At 46.0% G+C, this 16242-nt stretch overlaps 1 protein-coding gene across 3 annotated transcripts in view; it reads right to left on the reverse strand.

Annotated features, from left to right (window-relative positions):
* Window positions 1-4061: 4061 nt before the first annotated feature.
* Window positions 4062-16242, reverse strand: part of Mertk (MER proto-oncogene, tyrosine kinase) — a 101520-nt gene continuing 89339 nt past the window's right edge. For 2 of the 3 annotated variants that reach the window (XM_041670412.1, XM_041670410.1), the window contains 3 exons: window positions 13261-13420; window positions 11860-11996; window positions 4063-5420 (listed from right to left, as the gene is read on the reverse strand). In XM_041670412.1, coding sequence (XP_041526346.1) covers window positions 4907-5420; window positions 11860-11996; window positions 13261-13420 — 811 coding nt within the window. In that variant the 3' untranslated portion in view covers window positions 4063-4906. Of the gene's footprint in view, window positions 5421-11859; window positions 11997-13260; window positions 13421-16242 lie in introns of all 3 variants that reach the window. The other variant, XM_041670411.1, reaches the window with a different exon arrangement.

Below are 16242 nucleotides of genomic sequence, written 5' to 3' on the forward strand. Positions count from 1 at the left end.
TGTAAAATTGCATTCAGATGCTACTGGAGGCCAGGGAGTTAGATTCCCCTAGAGCTGGAGTTGCAGGCAGTTATGAGATGCTTGGCATGGGTGCTGAGAATGGATCTCAGGTCTTCTGCAAGAGCAGCAAGCTCTCTAACTACTTAGCTAGCTCTTCATCTCTTAAATGATTCTAAAATATTTGTGTGTTTTTACTTATGTGTATGAGAGTTGTTGTTTTTTTTTGTGTGTGTGTGTGTGTTTGTCTGCATGTACGTATGCATACTATGTGTTTGTCTGGTGTTCACTCTCCACCGGAGAGTGTCAAGTGGGAATCAGATGCAGAGATCCACAGCCAAGCACTGGGCTGAGCTCTGGGAGTCCCGTTGAAGAAAGGGAAGAGGGATTGAATAGGGGAGCGGGGGGGGGGGTTAAGGTCATGACAAGGAAACCACAGAGACAACTGACCTGAGCTATGAATTCCTGTTTTTCTTTTCACTAATAAAATGTGATGTTGTCATGTGACAAGGGTGCAGATTCATCTAAGCTTCTCAGAACCTTTGGAGAGTGACATAGGAGTCACACTGGAGATGGGGATCCTGGCCTGGCCACTGGAGCCAGGACTCAGCTTTGAAAGACTGCAGCCCTGAACCCCGTGTACTCTGAAGGCTGCTGCAGCCTGGGTGAGCTCACTCTCAAGTCTGAAGCCAACAGTTCTGATGATGCCAAGGGTCCTGGATCTGCCCGGTGTTTCCATGGATGACATCAGTTTACTGCCCCCAATCAGTCAGTCTCTTCTAGCCTCAGCCTGCTCACCTGGGGAGCAGGAATAGCATAGTACCTACCATGAAATTAAATGAGTGCCATGCCTGGCACGCAGCGAATGACATTTGTATATATTAAATAAAATGTCTAAGCCAGGTGGTGGTGGTGCACACCTTTAATCCCGATACTCAGCAGGCAGAGGCAGAAGGATCTCTGTGAGTTTGAGGCCAGTCTGGTCTACAAGAGCTAGTTCCAGGACAGGCTCTAAAGCTACAGAGAAACCCTGTCTAGAAAAATCAATAAAATAAATGTCTAGAGACTTTGGAGTAGAACTGTGCTGTGATTTGGGTGAGTGTTCCCCAGGGGGTCCCTATAGTTTTTTTGTTTTGTTTCGTTTTACTCATCACCCAGCTCCCATATAAATATACAGAGATTTACTCTTACTTATGAATGCCTGGCCTTCGCTTGGCCCAGCTTTTCTAATTTAAATTATCCCATTTCACTTAAACTACATTTTGTCTCTGGGCTGTTTGACCTTCCTTTATTCTAAATATCTTTCCTTACTCTGTGGCTGGCTGTGTGGTTGGGTGGATGACCCTTGGCGTTTTCGTCTTTTTTTCTCTCTCCTGCCTAGCTACTGGCTGTTCAGCTCTTTATTAGACCAATCAGGTGTTTTAGGCAGTCAAAGTAACACAGCTTCACAGAGTTAAACAGATGCAACATAAAGAATGCAACACATCTTTGCGTCATTAAACAAATATTCCATGGCATAAATGAATGTAACACATCTTAAATATTTCACAACAGTTCCCAGGGAGGTGGGATCTGTGGAGGTCCTTCAGTGTTTGGAAGAGTACTCCCAAAGGTAATTGTGGGACCCTGACCTCTCTGCTTCCTGGCTAATGGTTAGCACACAGGCATGTGTTTCTTCAGCCTTTACCATCTGCCATCCTCACCAAAGGCAGAGCCAAGGGGCTGCCTGTCTAGGATTGTAATTTCCAAATTGTATGTTAGCTAAACCTTATCTTTTCTTCTTTTTTTAAGTTAATTGCCTCTAGTGCAGTAATTCCCAACCTTCCTAATGCTGTAACTCTTTAATACAGTTCTTCGTGTTGTGGTGACCTTCAACTATAAAATTGTTGTTGCTACTTCATAACTGTAATTTTGCTACTGTTATGAATCATTTTTTTTTGTTTGTTTGCTTTTTTTCGGACAGGATTTTACTGTAGCTTTGAAGCCTTGAAGTAATAAGGGCGGCGGGGCTGCATTCTCAGCACCCCCGGCCGCCTGCCCGGCTAGCTTATGCCCCGAAATAATTACACGGACACTGTATTCCTCCAAACACTGCCTGGCCCATTCTCTTCTAGGCTAATTCTCACATATTAATTTAGCCCACCTCTAATCATCTGTATGTAGCACCCCAAGGTGCGCTTACCGGGGAGATTCCAGCCTAGTCCATCCTGGGTCGGAGCTTCATCCCGGGAGCGGGGCATGGCGTCTCTCTCTGAGGCGTCTGCTCCCGAGAGAGCTGTGGAGTCTCTGAGCTCACTTCCTCTTCCTCCCAGTATCCTGTTCTGTTTACTCCTCCCACCTATCCTCTAACCAATAAAATGGGCCAGGGCAGTGCCTTTATTAGCCAATGACCTTCCTCCATCAAAGCCTGTCCTGGAACTAGCTCTTGTAGACCAGGCTGACCTTGAACTCACAGAGATCCACCTGCCTCTGCCTCCCGAGTGCTGGGATTAAAGAAGTGCGCCACCACCACCACCCCTGTTATGAATCATAACAGGTGACCCCTGTGAAAGTGTTGTTTGACCCCAAAGGGGTCATGACCCATAGGTTAAGAACCACTGCTCCAGTGTTTAGTTGTAATATGAAACTTACTAGAACAACCTCTAAACCATGTGCTCATTTAAATGTTCTAAATTCTGGCTCTCACAGTTTCTAGACATGGCCATAAGCAAGTTATCCAGTCTTCCCAAGCCTTGGTGCCCTGGTCTAGACATGATGACCTTGGAACCCATGGTGTAGGGACACACACAGGAAAGAGAGCGGGCATATGCAAGGCTGGGAACCAGGCAAGTGCTCCACAAGTGAGGGCGAAGGCCGAACTCTACAGCCCGTGCCCTGGTCCTGCCCGCCCACCTCCTGTGAGTGACACCTCCCCAACCGAAACACGACTAACCTGTCAAACTCTTCCACAGGTGATTTGAAATCTCAGGATAGATCATCTTGAATCCTTTATTATTTTTCTCATTTATGTACTCTTTAAAAATCACATTTATTTATTTACTAATTTATTTAGTGTGTGTGTGTGTGTGTGGGTGTCTATGTGGAGGTCAGAGACACCTTTGTTGGTTCTCTTTCCACCATGTCAGTCCTGGGATATAAATTCAGGACATCAGCCTTGACAACAAGTACCTTTACCAACTGAGCCTTCTTGCCGGCCATTCATCATCTATAGACTTCTGAGATGGTTTTTCCATTTCTCTCAGAGGCAATACTAAGAATGGGCATAGGAACTGTGGTGAGGGCCGGCATCAAGGGAGCTCCTTTGCAGAGGTATCAGGGCTGCTGGTGACGGCTGTCTTTCTGAGTCAGAAGCATGCTGGACACATCCTTCCTGATTTGTATTTTATTAGGAAGTCATATCAGACGATCAGTTATAAAAACCTTAAACATTAAATAAATCATTTTTATCAGACGCACGATTCATGGAGACATACCAGGCTTCTCATGAAGGTCAAAAATGAAGTCAAGTCTGGCATTTCCTTTTACAAACACTTTTACATTTAATACTGTGGAAAAGAAAACGACTATAAAAAAGCATCATTGATTCCATACAAATGTTAACACTGAGGAATATAGTTTAATATCTGCAAGGTCAGTGAAATAAGTCATCTTTTATTAAAATATAATATCCTTGTCTCTTTCCACCATATACAAATATGTTCACTCTTTAAATAAATATATTATGATTTTATTTATATTTTCTTGTGTGTACATGCTTATGAATGTTCTGGTGTGTGTGTGTGTGTGTGTGTGTGTGTGTGTGTGTGTGTGTGGAGGTCAAAGGACAGCATCAAGTATCACTCCTCAGGTGCTGTCCACCATTTTTCTTTGGGATAGGGTCTCACTTGGCCTGAAACTCTCCTAGGCAAGCTGCCCTGTGAGTGTCAGAAATCCACCAGACTCCACTTTCCCAGCACTGAGATTACAAGTATGTGCCACACACCCAACTTTTTGTTCCATAGGCTCTGGGGAACAGATTGACATCCTCGTGCTTATAAGTCAAGGCTTTTACAAACTCAGCTTTCCCCCTGTCCGCCCCCCCCCCCCCCGGCCTCTGTATTTTTATTCTGTCCTGTTTGGGGGCCCTGGGATGGAACACAGGGCAGCCCACAGGTGAAGCACACACTTAGCTGCGGAGCCACACTGCAAGCCCTGCTGTTTATCTTTACGTTTATTTTTATTTATATGTGACTGCAGGTCTCATGTGTGTAGGTGCCCTCAGAGGCTGGAAGTGAGCAAGAGATCTGGAGTTACAGGTGGTTGTGAGCCACCTGATTTAGTTACTGGCAACTCAACTTAGGTCCTTTGCCAGAACAGCAGGCACTCTTAGTCCCGTGAGCCATCTCTCTAGGCCCTGGTTATGTGTTTATAGTGAAAACTGACTTGACAGCATTCACCTGGTACTGTCAGGCCATGGACTTTACAAGTAGAGTAAGTAAGAAAAAAAAATACCAAAACATCAGGTATAACCAGTGTGGCATTTTGAATTGGAATGGCTCCTTAGGTTTGTAGGTTTGAATGCTTAGTCTCCAGTTGGTAGACTTGTTTGGGAAGGATTAGGAGGTATGGTCTTATTGAAGGAGGTTTGTCACTGGCTTTGATGCTTCAAAAGAGCGGTGCCATTTCCCAGAGTACTTCCTATCTCTTGCTCGCCACTCAAGATGTAAGCACTTAGCTGTTTTCTGCCACCATGCCTTCCTTCTGCAAGCATGGATTCAAACCCTCTGAAACTGTAAACCTAATTAAACCCTTTCTCTTCTAGGTTGCCTTGGTCATGGTGTTTGATTACAGCAATAAGAAAGTAGCTAAGACAACCAGGTCTCACGCAGCAGTATTTGCTTGGTCCTGTCACACCTCCACTCAGTTGGCCTCACATGGGGACTTCAGAGTCGTCAGAGGACTCATCTGCAAACAAAAGTTCATCTGGTGGTGGGCTCCCCAAGGGGAGCGTGCTGCTGTGAGACCAGGAGATCCCATTTTTGCTGAGTTTGTCCTCTGGCGAGACAGCATCCTTTCCAGGGGGAACTGTAGCAAAAGGAGTGGAGGCCACATCTTCCCATTCTTCACCCACCCCGTTCAAGATGTATCTTTCCTCCTGGAGGTTGTTCTCATGAACTTCAGCTGTGACCACGCTGATGGTGGCACTGGGAGCGCAAGAGGCAATGATGGAGTCAGGATCAATGTTCATGTCCAGCCCAGCGAGGGAGGGCCCGTTGGCCAGGCCCTCGCAGCTCTCTAGCAACTGGGTATTGATGTAGATGATGGACTCTTTGTCCTGCGCATCAGGCAGGCTCTCGGAGAGCTTTTCCAGCTGCAGTCTCAAGGTTGAGAAGGTGGGTCGGTCCAAGGGGTCAGCACTCCAGCAAGCGTACATGATGTCATACCTGAGGATGACAGACGAGTGAGTGCCACCTGGGACAGACCCAGATCATCCCTTCCTCCTCACCTAGGCTTTAACTCCATTCTGTTTTAATCAGCATTCATTCCACCTTTTATGGAAATAAACGAGTTTTGGTTTGTGTGAAGAGAAATGGTTATTCAACTTTTTGAATGTTTCATGTGTGTGATATGTATTTGTGCATGTGTATATAGAGGCTGGGGGATACCTGGTATATCGCTCTATTCCCTCTCTACTTCATTCCTTTCAGAGAGGGTCTTTCATTGAACCAGGAGCTTGCTGTTTTGGCTAGACTGGCTGTCCAGTGAGCCCCAGGAATCCACAAGTCTCTACCCGTCACTGCTCTGAGGTTTCAGGTGGACCATAGCCATACCAAGCTTCTTACATGGGTGCTGGGCAAGTACTCTTCCCTACAAAGTCATCTCCTCAGCCCCTTGTCAAAAACCAGTAATTCTGTTTCTAAAAATAGAAGATGCACCTCACAATTATATCCACTTTTGCAAATAAAAGGGATTAATGTCCATCAAACTAATCATCTGCTCCGTAAATAAAGTTTTATTAGAACACAGCCATGCCGAGTTATGTGCTGCTGTCTGTGACTGCTTTTGCTACAATTGTAGCACTGAGTGGGGGCTACAAAGGCCCTCAAAGCCTCAATTATTTACTATTTGTGTTTTACTATGGTGATTTAAATGAGAGTGGCCCCCACGGGCTCATCTATTTGAATGTTTTAGTCTGCAGCTGGAAGACTAAAGGGAAGGACTAGGAGGTGTGGCCTTGATAGAGGAAGTGTCCCTGGGGGTAGGCTTAGAGACTCAAAGTCTAGTTGCAAGTCTCTCTCTCTCTTTCTCTCTCTCTCTCTCTCTCTCTCTCTCTCTCTCTCTCTCTCTCTGCCTTATGCTTTTGGACGGTCATGGACTCATCTCTAAAACTGTAAGCAAGTCTCCAATTAAATGTTTTCTTTTGTAAGTTGCCTTCGTCATTGTGTCTCTTCACAGCAATAGAAAAGTAGCTAAGACACATACCAAACAAGTTTGCTAATCTCCCGTCTATACCATTAAACTGGGTTGTGACCAAGAATGCTGATTTAGTTGGGTTGGTTTAGTTGGAGCAGGGAACTAAGTAAGAAGACCCAAAGCTAGAGTGTGGCACACGAGGGGTGACTGAGTGGTGTGTAGTGTGTGTCACTCCCTTCTGATCTTCCTGACAGCTCTGCCACTGCACTTAATAAATGAAAGCACAGGCCCGGGGCTCATAGGTAGCAGAGGGAAGCAGAGAAATGAGGGTCGGGTTGGGTGAGTCCATCACACAAGTGCTCCTCAAGACTGCTGAGTTCTCCAGGGGACGCTCCTCTCTGCCAATCGAGGGACATGGGAAGGATATGACAACTGGAAATTACTGGGCTGTGTAAGAGTCATGCCAGCATTTCATTTTGATCCTCCCTGCTTTGGGAAATTGATATTAATATCACTGAACAAGCAAATTGAGCTGAAGGCCCGAGGGATGGTTCAGAGGTTAAGAGCACTGACTGCTCTTCCAGAGGTCCTGAGTTCAACTCCTAGCACCCAAATGGCAGCTCACAACCATCTCTAACTGTAGTCCCATGGGATTTGATGCCCTCTTTTGAATATGTACAATACACACATAAATAAATTTTTAAAAAGAAAAAAAGGAAATTGACCAGAATCTAAATTATCTGATTCATGCCGATTACTGGTTTTTCAGGAATAGAAACATGTGATTCCCATTTTTACATTTACATATAATCTATAGATCCTTGGGTTAATCCTAGAAAGTGTTAGTCCTCACACACAGCACACAGATCTCATCCGTGCACACATGACCTTTTATTGGTCTAGTTCAACCTTATTTACCAGGACTGTTACTTGCTTCTGGAATGTGGAAACTTCCAGAGTGGGACCTCAACCCAGAACTCCACCCTGACACCCGTCTCCCTCACAGTCCTGTTCCATCTTTGCCTCAGGAGTTCCTTTTAGTCTCCCTAACTTGTTCTCAGTAGCTAGTCACTTAGACGGGGCAAACAACCTTTGCTCCTGTGTTTGAGGTTCTCACACCATCCATCAATTTGCAGGCCCCCAATTTTACAGAGGGACTTACTTGTTTGCTCAGCTGGGCTTTGAGAAATTCAGTCCTTAGGGACATAACATCCTTTTCATTACTGTTCCCATACTGGCTAATTCCCTTCCTCTTACTCCACGTCTTAGAAGAAAGTGCTAAGTGACCCATCTTTATAGAGAAAAGTAGCAGTGCTATCGTGAAATTTATTTTCCTTTTCATGTCTAATACTTTATGAGAATATAAGTGTGATATATATTACATATATATGTGTGTATATGTATATATATGTATGTATATATAGGATATATGAGAAGGACCTTGTTGCATAGCCTCAAACTTTTGACCTTCCTGAGCAGGCATACCTCACTATGCCCATCTTAAATATGACTTTCAAAGATATGATAAGGGGCTAGGAGACCACAGGAAGATGGTATCCAGAAGCAATCCATTACCAGATTATAATTGTAATTATCTGTCTGTGTACTTAGGATGGTACCAGGGCCTGTGCATACTAGGCAAGTTCTCTACCACAGAGGTACCCCAGCTTGTGATTATAAAATTTGAGAATCTCTTTGGCTGCTGTCTAAGCAATGGAGGAGAACCCTTGGGGAAGGGGGTTGAAGGTTCTGCCCTGTACACTGTATTTATGTTATGATGTCATCTTGATGGGAATGAAATCCCTGGTTTCTGTGATGTCAGTGCCAGCAATGGGAGAGAAAGGAGATGGGGATGCTTATTTGTTTTTTAAAGCTTTATTTATTCTCACTTTATAGGTATAACATACGGGTGTTGTTTTCCTGAATGAATGTCTGTGTACTGTATGTGTGCACTGCCCACAAAAGCCAGAAAAGGGTGTCAGATGCCCTGAAACTGTTGTTAACTACCATGTGAGTGCTGGGAATTGAACCCAGGTCCCCTTGAAGAATAAGCAGTTTTGTTCTATAATAACCAGTGTAATTGGTGAGAGATACCTCTTCAGCCCTGTTTTCCTTCCTTCCTTCTGTTTTTGTTTCTTTCTTTCCCTCCCTCCCTCCGTTCCTCCCTCCCTCCCTTTCTTCTTTTTTTTTCCAAGACAGGTTCTTGTAATGTAGTACTTGGATCTTGAAACTTACTATATAGACCAGGCTCACCTCAAACTCAGAGATCAGCCTGCCTCTGCTAGGATTAAAAGTGTGTGCTACCATGCCCAATGAGGAAAGGAATTCTAGATTCTGAAGAATAACTGCTGGCCAACAGGATCCTGTGGGGAAGAAGACGGCCAGAGGATGAAGGAAGGGTTCTCGTGCCATGGAGCACTGTAGACAGCTGGTGAGGAAGGCTCTGAGGATGCCAGGGAGGTCATAAAGAGCTCAGCTTAGGGAAATGTCCTATAGAAGTTGATCGAAGCATAGCAGAAAGTGGCATCCTGGGTAGCAGGAAGCAAGACTGACGACATTCTGGTCCCCCTCCATGACAGAAGAGACAGTGTGACGAGAGGTGACCCTCTGAGGAGCAGGCTTGGAGAGTAGGGACCAAGGAGCTCTATGACTGAGATTTGTCTACCCCCAACCCCGCGTCTCCTTCCTTTCCTGGATCTTTTCCTCACTCTCTTATCTCTTTATTTTACAGTACCGGAGACAGCATAAGAACTTATGCAAGCTAGGCGAGCTCCCTCACCACTGAACTACATTCCCAGTTGATGTAGCTACATTTCGGATAGCTCAAAGAAGCCAAAGAGTAGCTGCACACAGGAGTGCATTCATCCCAGCCAGGCTCGGACTCTGAGAAGTTCAGAATATTCATTTTGTGTTTTCTTTTAAAGAAAGAATGTCCCAGAACAGGAAGCACAGAAGCCTCTTTGGGAGATGCTGTTGCTTGCCGGCATACACTTAAGACTCAGGAATAAAGCCTGCTTCACCAGACAGCGCATCTGCAAGCCCGGGGCATGCAGCCATTAGGAACATGGGGACTGTAGCCTGCCACAACCACCTGGGTCCCCCAGCCATAGGAGGGGAGCTGACTCTGTCTCTGCCACCTAAAAATGTTCTCAGAGAACACCAGCTCAGCAGTCTCTTGTTTTAGTCTGAAGTGAAACACATAAAAACCACAGTGTGACACAGCTTAGACCTCACTCAGACCCAGACTGACCTTTGCTAATGTCAGCTTCTGCTGGTGCAGGGGGATGGCTCAGAAAGAAACCACAACAAAACTTCCTGGGCAGTGTGGCTACATAGGAAAGCTTCCTCGTTTCCAGAAGCCAACATTTCATTAACACCGCCCTTTATAAAACTACCGTGAAACCCTAGAACGAATCGAATCAGGACTTTTAAGATGTTTTCAAGAGACTTACAGCCTTTGTTTCTGCTCAGTATTAGATTTCTTCAACCACAAAGCGGGCTGTGGCTGGGAACAAAACAATCTTCCTTGTGTTTGGTTTCGAGTCTGAGCCATAGATGGACCTAGGGTGTTGTGTACAAGGTGATCTAGCCCTGTGTGCAGAATGGGGCAGCAGGGACAGAGCTTGGGATGGGCCTGAGGGTCTTGCATATACTCGCTGGCACCAGCATCCCACATGCTGTTCCATGACAGAGCTACTTCAGGCCTATGTTTTTATAATGTTCTTACTAAATATGATGAGAATATCCCAAGCCCATGGTCCTTGAAGGAACCTCACCATCAAGGTGGTAGTGGTGCATGCCTTTAATCCCAGCACTCAGGAGGCAGAGGCAGGCCGATCTCTGTGAGTTTGAGGCCAGCCTGGTCTACAAGAGCTAGTTCCAGGACAGGCTCTAAAAGTACAGTGAAACCCTGTCTCGAAAAAACAAAACAAAACAAAACTAAACTAAACAATAACAAAAAAAAAAAAAAAAAAAAAAACCCTGTATGTCACCACTGCAAGACATTGTCTTGAAAAGCTCAGAGTGCTTGGGGAGATCAAACTGGAATGACAAGGCTGGGAAGATGGTTCAGTGGATAAAACACTTGCGTCACAGGCCTGAGGACCAGAATTTGGATCCTCAGCATGCCTACAGTTGAAGTGGCTCGCCTACATTCCCAGTCATCAGAATGTGAAGAGTCGGGATGCTTGGGGACAAGCCAGCTTGCTAGACAAGTCAAATCCCTGAGCTCCAGGTTCAGCCAGAGACCCTGCCTCAGTAGATAAAAGTGGAGATCAATTGAGGAGGACACCAATCTCAGTCTCCACATATGCGCATGTATATGACACACAGGTGTACACCCCACACATGCAAACGCACCATGATGGTTAGTGTTATCCACTTGTCAGACTCCATATCATCTGGGAGATGAGCCTAGGAGCACGGCTGTGAGAGATGATATCGATTACCTTAACCGGCATGGGATGATTCTTCTTAACTGTGGGTGGAACCATTCCCTAGGCTGGTGGTCCTGGACTGTATGAGAAAGGGGGCTGAGGAACAGCAAGAATTCCCTACTTTCTGTTCCCTATTGTGGATGTGATGCGACCAGCTGTGTCAAGGTCCTGTCGCCTTGACCTCCCTACCGCGATGGACAGTACCTTGAACTGTGAGCTGAGATAAACCCCTCCCCACTTTGGTTGCTTTTGTCAAGAGCCACAGTTCTCCGAAGAACATACATTATGTTGCTCATGATACGAGGGAGAGAGAGCTTAAGCCAGCTTCTGTGGCCATACATGTGTGTCCAGCTCCAACACCTTAGTCTCCTTCTATGATGCATGGCACTGAAGATAGAGAGGTCTGTCTTGATCGGCTGTGCTTTGTGGTGGGAGTTGGGACAGTTCGCACCTGAACAAGCACAGGTCTCTAGGGAACATTTTAAACACAGAATTTCTAGGTCCACTTTGTGCCAACACAAGGCTAAGCAACTACATTGGCAGAATTTTTCCCAAGCCATTCCAAGGGCCAGTTTACTCCCAAAGGTCCTGGTCCAGGTTCCTGAGTGTGATCAGTATGTTTGAGAACATAGAGAAAAAGGAGGACAGGTTCAAAGTGAGTAAGGGCTAAAGGATCCCAGTACCTCATATACTATAAAGCAAGCCTATTTATTGGCAGCATCTACTTCCTAGTGGTTCTTTGGTTGTTTGGAAACATATACTGGTACCTTGTCTTGACTGTGCCCATTGATGGAGGTTGAGACCTTTTGGATAAGTGAGCCACAGTGGGCTCACAGGAGCTGGGCATACACCACCACCTGCATCAGGAATGCCTGCTGGCCTGAGGCTTCCGTGAGCGGTGTTCTCTGCACGGGCTCTCCTGGCTAACAGTGGGCCCTACTTGCCCTAGCCATGCCTGTGGCTCCCGGGTCACTGCACAGTCAGGTAGTCGCTCCCACGCAGAAAGCCCGATGACACACGGATGCTCACTTACAGTTCATCCAGGCAGTCCTCCGGCTGCTTCAGCCTGTGGCCATGGAGAAGGTAATCGTACATCTCATGGTTCTGGACTCCAGGGTAGGGAGTCATTCCCCGTGTGGCTATTTCCCACATGGTCACGCCAAAAGCCCACTGAGAACAAAGCCACAAGAAGTTAGGACAGAAGTCTTTCCACGAAGGCTGAATGGATGTTTTCATGGGGAAAGGTCATTTCCTTAAAGCTCTGGTGACGAAGCACAAAGCTGGTAATTATGCCTGAGGCCCACTGTTCTCCCAACACAACAACATAGGGGGGTGAAGCCCCGTAGTTCCCCATCTGTACCAACGCTATTCTGGGAAACTTGGCTAAAGGCAGATAGAACCCCATCCCATATCAACACTGCTCGTTTCGCTGTTATCCTCTCGCTGTGAAGTGCTTTCTTCCCCCAAGCTTGGATCAAGGGTACAACTACACAGCATCTTCTATAGAGCAGATGGGTTCCAAAGGCCGCCAAATGAACTCATTCAATCTAATGTGACTATCTTAGTTATGGGCAACAAGTCATTCATTTGTAGGAAAGAAACAGGGCAATCTCTGCAGGTCATATGTGGAGCATAGGTTTCTAGATGCTCATGAGCACTTCACCACAATCTACTGTGCTGGAATTAAAGCTTCTACTAGATATAAAAGTCAGGTTTAATGGTGCACATTTGTAATCCCAGCTGCTGAGGAGGCTGAAGCAGGAGGATGGGGAGTTCAAGGACTTTCTAGGTTACATAGATAGATCCTGCTTCAAAAAAACAAAGGCATAAAGGACGGTAGAAGTGGCTCAGTGATTATGATCACTGTCTGCTCTTCTAGATCACCTGGGTTCAATTTCCAGCACCCACACGGGGGTTCATAACCATCAGTAATTCTAGTTCCAGGGGATCCGGCAGTCTTCTGCCTCCATGGGCCCTAGGCACACACATGATGCACAGGTATACACGTAGGCCAAACATCCGTACATATAAAAATTAATAAAAAGTAAAGGGGGCTGGAGAGATGGCTCAGTGGTTAAGAGCATCCATTTTGACTCATAATCACCTGTGATTGGCTCAGGCTCCAGGGCATCTGATGCCTCTGGCCTCTGAGAACACCTGCATACATGTGCAGATACACATACTTATACACATAATTAAAATAAAATTGAGTCTTAAACGTATGGAAGAGCGAGGTTGAGAAATTATATTAGAAAGTTCTCATAGCATGTGCGAGGTCCTAGGGTCAATTCCAGGACCACAAAAAGCAAACAAATGAGTAGATGAGTTACAATAAAGCATGTTGCCAACCCTCAGTTTATCAGAACGTAATCATCACTCTCAGCCATTGCCTTCAGTGTGTCCCCACCTTTGTCAAATAAAGTTGTGTACATACCACGTCACTTTTGCTTGTGTAGACTCGGTCTGCCAGGCTCTCTATGGCGATCCACTTCACAGGCATTTTGGCAATGCGGCCTTGGCGGTAATAATCACCACTGTAAATCTTCTTCGAGAGGCCAAAGTCTGCCACACAGACTGTCATGTCATCTCGTAACCTGTGATGAATGAATTCAGGTCCTCAGCAACCTCAGGAGGAGAGCATTTAATCCCAGGTCTGCATCAAATGCATGAAAAGCAACTAAAGACATAGGGAAGTTATAGATGCGGTTCAGTTCTAACTGTGCTTGCTTTGCTTCCCAGCACAGCACAAATGGGAATGGTGGTGCATACTTTTACTCCTAGCGCTTGGGAGGTGGAGGCAGGAAGAGAGAAGGCTCGATGTCATCCTCAGCTGTTTGGCAAGTTCAAGGCCAGCCTGGGATTCATGAAGAGGAGAGGAAGGGAAGGAGCAAGAAGAGAGAAGGAAGGAAGGGAGGAAGGGAGTGAGGGAGGGAGGGAACGAAGAAGGAAGGAAGGAGAAGACGTGGAGCCCATGAGTTTAGAGTAAGGGGCTGCTTTGAGGAGCAGAAGGAGGGAGAACATGAGCAAAGAAGTCGGGACCATGAGGGGTGCACCCACCCACTGAGACAGTGGAGCTGATCTATTGGGAGCTCACCAAGGCCAGCTGGACTGTGACTGAAAAAGCATGGGATAAAACCGGACTCTCTGAACATGGCGAACAATGAGGGCTGATGAGACACCAAGAACAATGGCAGGGGGTTTTGAACCTACATAATGTGCTGGCTTTGTGGGAACCTAGCCAGTTTGGATGTTCACCTTCCTAGAAATGGATGGAGAAGGGAGGACCTAGGACTTACCACAGGGCAGGGAACCCTGACTGCTCTTTGGACTGGAGAGGGATGGGGAGAGGAGTGGGGGGATGGGGAGAAGGGTGGGAGGAGGGGGAGAAGAGTGGGAGGAGGGGGAGGGAAATGGGAGGCTGGGAGGAGGTGGAAACTTGTTTTTTTTTTTCTCCTTTTCTCAATAAAAATAAATAAAAAAAAAGAAAAAAAAGATCAAAGACACAGCAAATAATAGGGACTAGACATCTCTGTATTTCATTACTCTGGTCTGTGTGAGGCTGGTCCAGCAAAGGCACCCAGGCACAGTGGATGGAAGCACTGGTGGTGGGGTGGGGGACAGAGAAGTGGCAGAAGAGGTGTAGAAGAAACATCATCTCCTCCTGGTCCTTTTGTGGATGGCATCATGCCATGGCCATCCTGCCTCGTGTCTGGAAGCAGCACTGGCCTTGTGGACTAAGCAAGGCCTTGTGGAGGGGAGACACAAGAGGAGGTGAAGCCTGGGAGGTGTGGGAAGCACACAATGAAAGATGCAGCTGAAGGATTTCTTGCTAATGTGGCCAGCTGTTGGAGGAACAAACTGGAAAACTGAAGGGAAATAAATTGCAACCATAGCTCAATCTAGTAAAACAGGTCCTGAACAAGCAGGAAGAGAAGGAAGAGAGAGAAGACAGCGAGGAGACAGGGAAGGGAGGAGACTGAGCTACTTGTTTGCCTGACATTAACTTTGTTATTTTTAATGACAGAGGATCATGTAGCCCAGGTTAGCCTGGAACATGCTGTGCAGTTGAGGATGACTGAACTGTGGATCTCCCATCTCCATTTTCTGAGTGTGGGGAGTACAGGTATGCACACCCTGAAGTCCCACACTTTCAGTTCAGGGCAAACTAGACAGACGGTCCTCCTACATGGCAGGAAAAACATGAAGGAAATGTTAAAAGAAAACTAACATCTCATGATTCTCTAGCCATAGTTGAAAAGCAGTAACAAACCCCAAAATCCCCTGGAGTTTTCAAAACTGAAGTAAAAGGGGAAGGGGATGCGGTTGAGAAGTGTGAGCGGCCATCTCTACTGTCAAATCTGTGACCAAGAAAAACACACATGGGTCACTCCCTCTTCTCACAACGGGGAAGTTAAAGTCAAGAAACAGTTATGGTGTTTAAAGATTGCCATCAGGTGATGGCTCTGTTGAAGCATAGTAAAGAAATGGAGAGAATTCAAGTCCAGAATTCTTATGTAAATTCTTATCATCTGTCATATGCTGTGACAGAAAAGCTGTTAGGTATCCAAGGCACCAATTTTATCGCAGGTGTGGGGTAGATGTGACTGCAAGTTCCTGGATAGAAACTGTGCCTCACGTCGACTCTTCTAGAAGGCTGATTATCTGGCTAGAAGCTCAGTGATTGCAGAGGGCTTGGAATGTCGCAGGGCAGGGTCTCGTTACAATATATCTCGAGCTATCTCTAGCTCACTAAATTGCCATTCTCTGCCCACCTCTGTGTCTGACCTAATGTCCTGCGATTATCAGACCAAACCTCTGGATGTATTAACTCAGCAAACAGCTTTCCACCAACCAACGCCAAAAGTCTCATCTGATAGCATCTGAGGTTTATAGCAGAAGTTCATCTACGTGGCTGTAACCCACCTACCTGATGCTTCCAACATGTCTGAAAGTGTGGTGATTTATGCTTCTCTTTGTCATGCTAATGTAAAAACCTGAAAACAGCTACCACTTTGGAATATGATATTGGAGGCAGTGGAATCTGTATTCTCAGGCCATGGTCACTCATATTTAGGTCTAGCATATACTATCTCTTGCTTTCTGGGAGGAAAGAGCTTTGTGTGTCAAGAAAGGCTTGATGAAACAGCCTTTAGGGTGTCCATTATTGTCACTAGAGTTAAACTATGGTTAGCTGGCTTAGATATAGGACCAAAGCTAGCTGATGGCCTTTGGAAAAGACCACAAAGATCGCGCCTAGTGCACCAGGATGAGTGACAAGAAGAAACACACTAATCGTAAGACAGTTTTGGATGCTAGCCAGCTCTTCAAGGCAGAGACATAGAGAAACCTCAACGAAGAGCCCAGTCAAAATCAGAGTGATAGAAATTCCATCCAAAGTGAGGCATTCCATCCCATC

This window comes from Microtus oregoni, unplaced genomic scaffold (assembly GCF_018167655.1).
Source record: "Microtus oregoni isolate MIOR12 unplaced genomic scaffold, Mior012 000020F_ref0000438, whole genome shotgun sequence".
Taxonomy (NCBI): domain Eukaryota; kingdom Metazoa; phylum Chordata; class Mammalia; order Rodentia; family Cricetidae; genus Microtus; species Microtus oregoni.